Below are 12,051 nucleotides of genomic sequence, written 5' to 3' on the forward strand. Positions count from 1 at the left end.
TAAATTAAAATTTATTTGGTTTCTAATCCATAAACAGTTTTAAATTTAGTGGCTTACCACCTTTTCTTGAGATTTGGAAGATTAATTTTTTCTCTGGGTCCTGTAACATGGAAAGTTCTTCCATCTTTGCTTTCACCACCAACTTGGCCATTAGAAAGATCTCCTTGAGAAGCTGAATCCCTTACCAGCAAGTCAGGAAGTAAGGCAATCAAATGCAGAGTACTATGGTAAAGGAAAAAAAAAACTAATATAAAGAGCTAATATTGCATGATGTTTTAAATCAGTAAATCTATTTGTTTAGTACCATTGTGACTCATTCATCAATCAGAGGTCAGTATTTTACTTACATGCCGTTTCCTTCATATATCTCTAACAACAGGAGAAAACTAACAAAACAGAAACAAAACAAGATAAAGCAAAAAACAAAGCCTGTAAATTAAGAAATTTAAAGCTGGAACCACCATAAAGATAGAACAAGGTTAGTTTTAGCCCTCAGCTATTTGGTGTCCCTTGAATATCTTCCTGAAGAGCACACTATCTATACCAACACACAGCCATACAGTATGTTATTGTATAATAACAACACATCTGAGTAACTGATAGTACAGAGCCCGACAACTCTTACTGTAAACACTACACACAAACTGTTGTTTTATTACTTAATTACAAAGCTTGGAGGATTCAGTTAAGTAATCTGAATGACTTAGCTGCTCCGTTCTTAAAAAAAAAAAACACAACTTTTTCAGAAAATCAATATTGCACTTTTTGTCAGTTTAGACAGAAATAATAATCTTGTTTTAGCTTAAAAATACTTTCCTGATACCTAAAACCAAATTTCTGACATGATATGCTTCTTTTTTTTCCCCCAGAGAGAGAGGAGGGTGGGCGCAAATGAGGGAGGAGCAGAGGGAGAAGGAGAGAGAGAATCTCAAGCAGGTTCCATTTCCAGTGCAGAGATGTGGGCAGAGATGTGGGGCTCCACGCGGGGCTGGATCTCACAACTGTGAGATCATGATCTAAGCCAAAATCAAGAGTCAGACGCTTTAACAGCTGAGCTACCCAGGCTCCTCTATATGCTTCTTCTTAACAGGAAATGTTATGATTATCTCCAGGAAATGAAATGTTTCCCACTCCAACAATCTTAATTCAAATGGTTGGTATAAAAATGATAGTCATGTACTTCCATGAGAAAAAACACAACTTTAACTGGTTGGAAATGATGATTCTAGAATTCTACTCGTCTGACTCCATCTCCAAATGGCCACATAATAGTAAAATTACTAGCATAATCAGATCTCTAGTTTGCACAATGTTAAAGATTGTTTACTCATTTGTTTATTATTTTTTCATGTTTATTTGTTTTGAGAGATAACGCACAAGCACAAGCGGGGGAGGGGCAGAGAGGGAGGGAGAGAGTGAATCCCAAGCAGACTCCATGGTATCAGCTCAGATCCTGACCCGGGGCTCCATTCCACAAACTGTAAGATCATGACCTGAGCCAAAATCAAGTCAGACGCTTAATCAACTGAGCTACCCAAATGTCCTAGTCAAAGATTTTATTTTTCATTCTTTAAATTAAAATGTTTGCCATTCAGCATTCTTTTTTACAATCAAACTGACCATGGTTAACTTGAACTGAAAATAATTTTATTGGAAGTATATTAGGAGACCAAAGAATTGTCAGGAAGATTGTAGAGACAGAGAAAAGGCCCTGTTGAGACTATGCCACAGAAGAGTTTTCTGGTGCTTTTACTATAACACTTGTTGCCATTGGCACTTCTGCCACCATCTTATTGGACTCAGTCACTCTGGGCACTTGTCACAGCAACTCTGTAATTCTGAATCTCTCAAAATTCAAAGCTGGTAGTAGGACATTGATTAATTAAGTGGTTGAGCCCACTTACCCAAACCCTAGCTACCAGGGAGATAGGAAAAGGAATGCATCTATTTGCCCGCCTTCTTCTTCCCTTCTACCCAGTTTGGGATTAAATCAAATAGGAGAGGTATTGGGGCGCCTGGGTGGCGCAGTCGGTTAAGCGTCCGACTTCAGCCAGGTCACGATCTCGCGGTCCGTGAGTTCGAGCCCCGCGTCAGGCTCTGGGCTGATGGCTCGGAGCCTGGAGCCTGTTTCCGATTCTGTGTCTCCCTCTCTCTCTGCCCCTCCCCCGTTCATGCTCAGTCTCTCTCTGTCCCAAAAATAAATAAATAAAAACGTTGAAAAAAAAAATTTAAAAAAAAAAAAAATAGGAGAGGTATTTGCATACTGAGCAGCCAAATGGCAAGTATCCACAGACAAGTTAATCTAGAGCTTATGAATTTGATCATCCTATGGTTGCCAAGTATTCCATCTTACTTTCTTTTCATTGGCGCTGACTAGTTGAGAGTGGTTCCATTAATAATTCAATAACTTTGGCTATAATGTTAGCATATTTTCAGAATACTTTTTTAACAAGAATCTCAGAAATATTTATGCCTTTTTCTGACAGGTCTAATATCTTGGTAAGTTATACCAGTGATTAAAGTATTACTGCACTATACTATGCAAGAAATTGTGGGTGGAGATATGTATCTTGGGGATGAGGAGTAACAAAATAAGTAGAGTTCAGGATTCATAGACTTTTTAATGTGAAGGGAAGTTAGCAATTAGTTCAGTCGTTTCCAATTTTAGCGATACATTAGAATCACTCAAGGAGGCCTTAAAAAAATACTGGTGGGTAGAACTTCCAGCATAGATATTTTGACTTCATTGATGTGGGGTGGGACCCAAGCATTTATGCAGTTTTAAAATGCTCCAGGTGATTTAAATATGCAGCCAGGGCTGAAAACTATTGATCTAGTCCAGCTTACTGAGTTCACACAATTATTTGGTACAGTAGAAAAAAGAACACCAGACTTGGATCAAAAAAAAATCTTAATTTGAATCTCCTCTGTACCATTTTATTCATCTTAAGAAAGTAGCTTACCCTTCTCAGTGGCTCAGCTCTTTCAACTCTAAAGGGAAAAAATAAATACTGCCCTAATCAATTAAGAGATGTCTCCATTGCAGAAATAGAACAAAATGATGATCAGTGAGGATGAATAACTTACCCAGGTTAAACCTAATCAAGGAGTGTTGGGAGTAATTTAAGGATGCCATTCAGCCTTTTCTATTCACTTGTGCCACTAGAACATGTTGTCTCAGTTTCTTTTTGTGGTCTGAAGCAGTGACTATTAAGCAATTTGCTAAAATATCAACTATAATTCAATGTGCTTTTAGCTTTATCATTTTCACCTTTAATATTGCTAAAAATGAGATGAAGTCTTCGTACTCAGGCATAGCTCAAGGTTTTGATTGGAATATAACTTTTTTTCTGGTTAAAGAGGAAGAACTAGAAAGTGATTTCTTAGCGAACACAGAAAGAGGACAAACGAGTGAACTATTATTTTGGTTCCCAGTGTCTCTTCAAATATTTTTAAATATTTGTATCCATTAAAGTTACCAAGAATACTTACAAATTAAAATTGTTTTCATTGTCTTAATTGGATTTTTTAGTTTTATTTTTGAGAGTCTTGATCTTCACTACGTTATCATCAAAAAATATTTGAGACTTGGGGTGCCTGGGTGGCTTGGTTGGGCGTCCGACTTCGATTCAGGTCACGATCTTATGGTTTATGAGTTTAAGCCCCGCATTGGGCTCTGTGCTGACAGCTCAGAGCCTGGATCCTGCTTCAGATTCTGTGTCTCCCTCTTTCTCTGTCCCTCCCTCACTTGTGCTCTGTCTCTCAAAAATAAATGTTAAAAATTTTTTTTTAAATATTTGAGACTTTATTTTACTATATGCCCAGTACTCTGGTAGGGACTTAGGGTTCAAAAATGAAAAGGACATGAAACCTCTCTTAGAGAGCTTATAAACAGATATGTATAATACCAAGGGAGGGCTAATTCTCCTGCCTCAGTGTTTTGGTTGGAAAGGATTAGAAATTTTTCTAAAGATATGCTTTATAATAGCTTCTTATTTATTCTTTATTTCTACCGCTAATAGTATTTCTGGGGCTCTAGTCTTCTTTAAACTAGATAGAGCTCAATGCTGGGTACGTCTAGACTAAGGGCTCAAAATGAAGCCATAAACAAGGGATGCTATCTTCCTCAAACAGGTGTGTAGTCTCACCATTCTCACTGTATGATCAGAATTGTCATTACCACTGCACAGGATAAAAAGAAATATATGACTTAGTCATACAGAATGAATGATTAAGAGCTTTAGGAATTCAGAAATAGGGTAAATAGCATGGGCGCTATTGTTACAGACTTGTTCATCTTATTTGAAAAGCAAAAACCTAAGCCATTTTTATAAGTAAATCTTTTTCATATAACATGGTATGTTAGTCAGGAATATCGTAAGACAACATATGTGGTTGTTCAACAGATTAGAAATTATGGGGTTTTCTGAAAGGGGAGCCTTGTTTCTAAGTAACCTGGAGAAATCTTTTCATTTATAGGCTTTGAGTTAAAAAGCAAAGATCAATTTTTCTGTAGTGTTGGAGCATTCGTGTTTAAAACTTAAAAGAGTGAAACAAGGTACATATTGAGAAATGTAATACTTTGTTTCATAAATGCATATTTTAGTTTATGTGTAAAATATTTCAAAGAATGGAAATGTTTTTAAAATTTATTATTTTTGAATTGCTCTTTCAAGAAGAAATCAAGAAAATGTTTCATCAATGGTATGATTTAATAGTTGCCTAAATTGTTACTTTTTACAGATATTTTTGTTTTATTGAAATTCACTTACTTTTCAACTGCCATGATTGTATATACAAAGTTAAAATGTTCACTGTATTTTCTGGCCATTATATTGTTTACGATTATTACTTAAAATAATTTATTGTATGATGACCCACCCTAGATATCCAATACTCTAACCCCAGACAAAAATAGTATATCCCTTTCCTTTTTTGTTTGGTCTTATTTGTGTGGTATAAATGACATTCATTCATTCAAATAATGATATCCCTGGGGGACATTATGTTGACAAAATAAGGTCTCTGCCTCAATGAAGCTTGCATTCTGGTGGAATATAAATGGAAGATGGCTTTCAAAAATAAACTTTTTAGCCCTAACACAGTGCCAGTGCCAGGTAGATGCTAAGTCTTCAAGCTGCTTCTGTTTTTCATTACAACACTCCTTCCATTGAAAAATAAATCTAAGCCCCATCAATCTCCCATCAACTTGGAAAAACTGGAATCTGCTATCAAAAACTATTATGTTGGAATGCAACAAAATACAATCCCTCTATTTGCCACATATAAATATATAACAATATACATGTAACTATATACATAGTCAAATATAACAGTACTGTAGCACTTTATAAAGTACTTTAAAAATACTGTAATTGAGATTCTAAAGAATTGTGTGAGGTAGTCAGGGAGATAGCATAATGTGGAGGTTAAGAGAGGGTCCTGTAGATTCATGATTTAATCTCACCTATGACCTCCAAAACACAATTTATCCTCTTTGTCCCTGAGCTTCCTCATAGGTAGAATACTAATAATATTCAAAGTTACTTCACATGGTTGCTGTGAAGATTAAAAATATATATTTAAAGTACAGTATTTAGTACAGTGTTTGCCATAACTAACACTCAATAAATGGTGACTGTTTTTGTTAGTGATCATTCTTTGTCTGATTTTATAAAGCAAATGAAGTTTATGAAGGTTGAGGATTCAGAGCTATAAACGCAAGGCAACCCTTTGAACTCTAATCTTCTCACTCCCAAAATCCTTCTTTCAGTTTTATGACAGCGCCTATTAAGGCAGATGGAAAGTAAATTAGACCATTGTCAGAATATTAGTAACTCCAGTAAGTTTATTTTAGCTGGAGCTTATAAGGTTATCATTCAACCAATCTACCATTATCAAGTTTTCTTATATTGTTAAATAAGTATGTTATCCTATGCTGTTATAGCATCTTCCTTTTTAAAAAAAGCTATTTCCTGTTTTTCCTCCCCTTGGTTCATTTATTTTAAGCTTTCGCCTAGCTTTAACTCTAACTTTATCTCTAACCATTTGATACAAAAAAGGTTTCCTGAAGTCTTCCACAAACATTTTGTTATTTACCCTCCAACAGAGTACAAAGAGCAAGGTCGGCATTACACTTGGTTTACACATGAGATAACAAACTTAGCAAGGTTAAATGCCTAGATCCAGGCCTAGATCTAGTTAGTCTTTCTGATTCTAAACCGTATGCTAAGATTATTATCACTAGGCTTCTAAAAGTCAAGAGAGTGTGGGTGAGAAGTTACCGCTTATCACACTAAAAGGACGTAAATACTTGAACAGGAAAAGTTTTCACCTTAAAAAGCTGAAAATGCGCCAAGGCACGGGAGCTCTTGGTTAACACTGTTACTTTTAAGTAACGTGGACCGGTCCTGAAGAGATATATAAAAGACAGGGCTCAAACACTCACAAGAAGTGTTTCATTGGTAACCCAAGCCTAGTAAAAGCGCCGCACTGTCTAGCAGATTCCACACAAAACACGGGCCTCCCACTTGTCTTTCAAGAAATGAACAGAACACGAGGGATAAGGGAGGCCAAGGAGGAGTTGGGGGAGACGCAGAAACAGCAGGACTGTAACAGCAGGCTGTTGTAGGGCTTTCCTGGGAGACTGAGGACGCGCGACGGCTGGGGCGGGATGGAGGGAACTCGCGTAGCACCCGGCGGGCACCGACGTCTGAGAACAGGTCTGGAAGTAGCAAGCGTGGGGAGGCCTTGACCGCGGGAGCGGGCTGCCCGCGGCCCCACCCTGTAGAGCTCCCCAGTGGATTTGCTCCTCTGGTTCGAGGGGAATGGATGAGGAGAGCACGCGGAAGAGAAACGCAGAAAGTACTGGGGCCGCTATTGTAGCGACAGGTGGGCGCGGGCCAAAGTCCGAGTTTCGCGGGTCTAGGGTCTGGCCGCACCCGCGAGGCCTCCGAGCCGCCGTAGCCCCGCCCCCTCCGCGCGTGGCGCCCCTGACGCTTGGCGCGCGGGCCGCTCTCCTTACAGAGGTCGCTCTCGTTGAACGGTCGGCCTTGTTGCGCCTGCGTTATCGGGAGGGGAAGTGAGGCGGTTTCTTCGGCGCCTTTTCCGGCGGCGGCGGCGGCAGCGGCAGAGCTGGGAGGAGGCGGAGGTGGAGGCCAGAGGGAGCCCGCGCTCAGGGCGGCGGCTGGAGGTAACCTCCTGGACCGAGCTGGGAAAGCGGGCCACCTCGGCCTCCGCTCCCCTCTGGTGCTCCGCCAGTAACTCCCTTCTTCCTCTCTGTGTCTCTGCAGGCGGCGCACCAAGTTCCCGCGAGGATCAATGACCTGACGAGGCGCCGGAGCCGCGCTGACTCTCGGGTGGCCTGGGTCGGTGAGCCCGGTGCTGGTGGACCGGCGGGCGGGCCGGAGGGCCTCGGTCTCCCGCGGCGGAGTGAGGAGAAGGCGGAGGAGCGGGAACCGCGGCGGCGCTGGCGCGGCGCTCGCGGGGGGAAGGGCAGTTCCGGGCCGGGCCGCGCCTCAGCAGGGCGGCGGCTCTCCCGGCGCAGACTCAGGGCCCCGGCGGCAGCGGCGTCTGGAGGAATCAAGTTGTGCGGTCGGTGATGCCCGAGTGAGTCGCGAGCCCGGGCCTCTGCCCCGAGGAGGAGGCGACTCCCACGCAGGCCGCACGGGCGCCCTCGCGGCCGGGAGGCTTCGTTTCGGTTTCGCGGCGGCTGCGGCGTTGTTGGCTGAGGGGACCCGGGACACCTGAATGCCCCCGGCCCCGGCTCCTCCGACGCGATGGGGAAGGTGCTATCCAAGATCTTCGGGAACAAGGAAATGCGGATCCTCATGTTGGGCCTGGACGCGGCCGGCAAGACAACAATCCTGTACAAGTTGAAGCTGGGCCAGTCGGTGACCACCATCCCCACAGTGGGTTTCAACGTGGAGACGGTGACTTACAAAAACGTCAAGTTCAACGTATGGGATGTGGGCGGCCAGGACAAGATCCGGCCGCTCTGGCGGCATTACTACACCGGGACCCAGGGTCTGATCTTCGTAGTGGACTGCGCCGACCGCGACCGCATCGACGAGGCCCGCCAGGAGCTGCACCGCATTATCAATGACCGGGAGATGAGGGACGCCATAATCCTCATCTTCGCCAACAAACAGGACCTGCCTGATGCCATGAAACCCCACGAGATCCAGGAGAAACTGGGCCTGACCCGGATTCGGGACAGGAACTGGTATGTGCAGCCCTCCTGTGCCACCTCAGGGGATGGACTCTATGAGGGGCTCACATGGTTAACCTCTAACTACAAATCCTAATGAGCATTCTCCACCTATCCCCCGGAAGGAGAGAAATCAAAAACCCATTCATAGGATTATCGCCACCATCACCTCTTTCAATTGCCACTTTCTCTTCTTTTGAATTTGAACTCTGGAGTTACTGTTCTACGGTTGGGGAGGGGGGGGTTAGGGGTTTCCTTTTTTTGTTTCTTTTTTTTTTCGTTCTTTTTTTTTTTTTTTTTTTTTTTTGCTTTGCGTTAGGAAGCTCTGATCTGACATTTGCCATGAACACAAAGTGCTAGATGCTCTTAATGACTTCCAGCAAATGGGATGGGGGAAATATAGCAGTTTTTGGTAAAGTCCTTTATAATAATGGTTTGATTTTTTATTTCGAGAGAATCTTTTTTGCAATGTATGCTTTTTTCCTTTTTGCCCAGTTTCCTTATCACTTGCTGTAGATGGCTTATTTTGCATTCATGCAGACTATGTTGCAAGTCTGTTTCATCTAGTAAACTGAAAATTATTGCTTAATCAAACTGCCGTTTGTCTTTTATATTTAAGGCCTTTACCCCTCCCTTCTGAGTTTTACCTTTAACTTAGTAATTTCAAATGTGACCTTTTATATCTAAGACCAGTGTAGTAAACTTAGCCTACAGTGGCAAATCATGAGTAATATCATTGTAATATGTTCCAGTTGCACATCAGTATGTTAAACAGGTAATGTAAGAAGTTTTTTGAAATGTCAGCTATTAAGTTCTGAAACATACATCATGCATGAGTAGGGATAAAGCTCAAGTTCCTTATTACATAGCCAACTTACACTGCATAAAGATACGAAAGTGTAACCCGTCAAGAACACAGGTTTTTTTTTTCACTGCAAAGTTAGCAACTTTGCTGTTTTCCCTCTTTTTTAACTTTAAAAGTAGACTTTTCCCAGAAAGTGGAGCAATAATGGTGTATGCCACACACAGATGAGATCTCTGTAGATATCTTACGTGACTTTGGGGCAAAACTGGAATATATATTTTACCACGTTGTGAATATAACTAAGACCAATAGTTAAAAAAATTATTAGAATGTTTATTTTGTCCATTAATAAAGCATCTAACAATTCAAATTAAATACACCTTCTACCTAGTTGGAAAAACACATTCCTGTTTTCACGTTAGAGCAAGTGATTAAGCTGAAGATAGAAGTCTTTTTTTATAGATGAGTGATCCACATCTCCATTAATTAGAACACTGGAAAAGATGTTTTATGAAAAAAGTATTTAATTCTGTAGGATTAACTCATACAAAGAGTAAGTCAGATATCCTGTTGGTTCATTAATACACTATCTCCTTTAAGGAAGGAAATGTGATGAATGAATTATGTGTAGACTTGAGGAATGACAAAGGGGAAGTAGGCTGAAGAAAACGAACCTACAGATGACAATGAATGTAAACTTATTTTTCTTCAAGGGTAAGCATTGTGCTCACTGGTGATATCCAGGTCCTAGCAAGATTACTTGCTTAGCTTGTTAGGACCGGTAACTAGGTTATTGAGACCACTATGATTGATACTTGGAACCAAATGTTAATGCTTGATAAAGAATTGTGAGCAGCATCTGGTTCTCATATAGCCTTAAGGATTAATTTTAGAGATCCTCAAGGAATTAAACATAGGGAATTTAAGAAATGTAGACTGCAAAGGCAGTATACAGGAGAAGGTAGAGTGGGTTTTGTTCGTGAGGGTGTCTGAAAACTAAAATGGAGCGGGATATCATGGTACATAGTTGGACAGTATTGGTCCTTCGTGCTTTGGCCATATTGTATAACGGAGCTTTTACCAAAGATGTATGAGAAGCATAAGGCTATAAAAAGTTAACTATTCAAAGTAAAACTCTTGACAAACATTTTACTTAAAGCAGATGAGAAAAGGTGCTATGTTGTAGGCTCCTGATGGTGCAGAGGGATTTTTGAATTCAAAATGCAACTAAGGTACAGAGTTCTCAGTTTTGCTTTAGAAAGATCTCTAGAAATCAAGCTGACAGACACATCCGAGAACATTTTAGTTGCTTTTAAAATTCCCAAAGCTCCACCATAAATTTAATTCTTAGTGTTTTAAGTGATTGCATTTTAAAGGTATATAAACATGGGTTATACAAATATCAATGCTATAGTAACATCCTTAGACAAGACAAGCACAAAGGTATAAATGCCTAAACTGGAGGAAACTTGAAACCCTCATCTTAATTCTTAAATGTAGTATTTCTAACTTGTGACAGACAGATTGATAGGCAGCCATTTTTTTTGTGTTTTAAAATACCTGGGAGCATAGTTAAAATTTTATACATCAAGTGATTGCTATTGAATGTTGCAGGTGAGATGTGGTGGTTACTTTTAGTTTATTTGAACTGTCTAACTGAAGGGGGGAGGGGGGAAGCAAATATTTGAAATTTGGAAAACCCTAAACTTTTTGGTAAGAACTTGTAATTTTCATTTACATTTTCTTGAAGGATATAAAAGGTGGATAATTGATGTAGTTAAATTGAACCATAACTATTGGTAATCACGGGGCAGGTAATTATAGCCTGCAGAAAAAAGTTACAATCTAGAATTTAAAAAAGATCCTGAAGTTTTTGTTTAATTGCATCAATTTCTGTATTTATGTGAATTTATAAACTGCAGTAAGTTTTTGAATGAGGTTAATCTTGTCTAATATAAGTAAATGAGTCTGTAGACTGTGATCTCCCCAAACTAAAAAGTACAGTACTTGGAATTGTGTTCTTTATGGTTGTAGTCTTGGTAAAGCACTAATATGCAGAAAATAAAGGAATTACACAGTGCAGTTTCTCACGTTATGTTACTCGTTTGGACTAGATTAAGTGGGACATGTGGTGTGTTGGGCCATGTTATTCTCCAGGGAAATATGGTATAAATGACTCAATTTGGGAGTCACCTAGCTTTTATAAGAACAAAAAAGATTCAGTTTGGTTTTTACAATGCTGAGTGTATAAAAACGTTTTGTACTGATTTAATTCCACCAAACTTACTCTGATTTTATGATAATTTAGGACACAAAAGCACTTGAAAATAATTTTGAAAAATTAAGCTTCTAAGCAGTTTCTATTCTACCATTTTTCCAAAATACAACCTTAGTGTTTTTAGGAGTAGAGAATTGTATCTCTAAAGAATTGGCCTACAGAGTTGTCCTAACCCTTGACAAATGACTTTTAGATTTTAGAGTTTGTCTTCTAAACCCAAAGTTGCTTGTCTCCTAAGAATGCCTGAATTGTAGCCATTTAGAAAGTAGGAGTAGATGAAGAATAACTTGTTGGATAAAAGGATTTTTTTTTAAAACACATTTCCTTTTCTGTAAGCATTCCCTCTTATATCAGCAATTTTTATAGCTTGATTTTAGAATGTCTTAGTGTATTCTCTAGTGTGATTTACTCCCCACATTAATATTAATATATTTAGTACTGTGATTTACTAATGGCTGCCAAGTATCAATTTATCAGTGCTAGAAGTAGAAAATATTTTTCTCTTTAGTGGGTTTTTATGTTTTTCATATGTTTAGAAATATAATAGCCATGGGCACCTGGGTGGCTCAGTCGGTTAAGCATCTGACTTTGGCTCAGGTCGTGATCTTGCAGTTTGTGAGTTCAAGCCCTGTGTTGGCCTCTGTGCTGACAGGTCAGAGCCTGGAGCCTGTTTTAGGTTCTGTGACTCCTCTCTCTCTGCCCCTTCCCTGCTCACTCTCTCTCAAAAAATAAATGTTAAAAAAAAAAGAAACATAGTAG

The 12,051-nt window shown here is 40.0% G+C and overlaps 1 protein-coding gene across 1 annotated transcript; it reads left to right on the top strand.

The window, feature by feature from the left end:
- The first annotated feature begins 7,508 nt into the window (after positions 1-7,508).
- ARF6 (ADP ribosylation factor 6) lies at positions 7,509-11,096 on the top strand. The gene has a single exon (XM_058738975.1). It carries the CDS (start codon positions 7,779-7,781, stop codon positions 8,304-8,306), a length of 528 nt encoding a protein of 175 aa, XP_058594958.1. The 5' UTR covers positions 7,509-7,778; the 3' UTR covers positions 8,307-11,096.
- Positions 11,097-12,051: the final 955 nt, after the last annotated feature.

Source organism: Neofelis nebulosa, chromosome 7, assembly GCF_028018385.1.
Source record: "Neofelis nebulosa isolate mNeoNeb1 chromosome 7, mNeoNeb1.pri, whole genome shotgun sequence".
In the NCBI taxonomy this organism is placed as follows: Eukaryota; Metazoa; Chordata; class Mammalia; order Carnivora; family Felidae; genus Neofelis; species Neofelis nebulosa.

Bases quoted from the DNA above. Each gene is read 5' to 3' on its own strand.
- ARF6 (XM_058738975.1), top strand. From the start codon at position 7,779: ATGGGGAAGGTGCTATCCAAGATCTTCGGGAACAAGGAAATGCGGATC.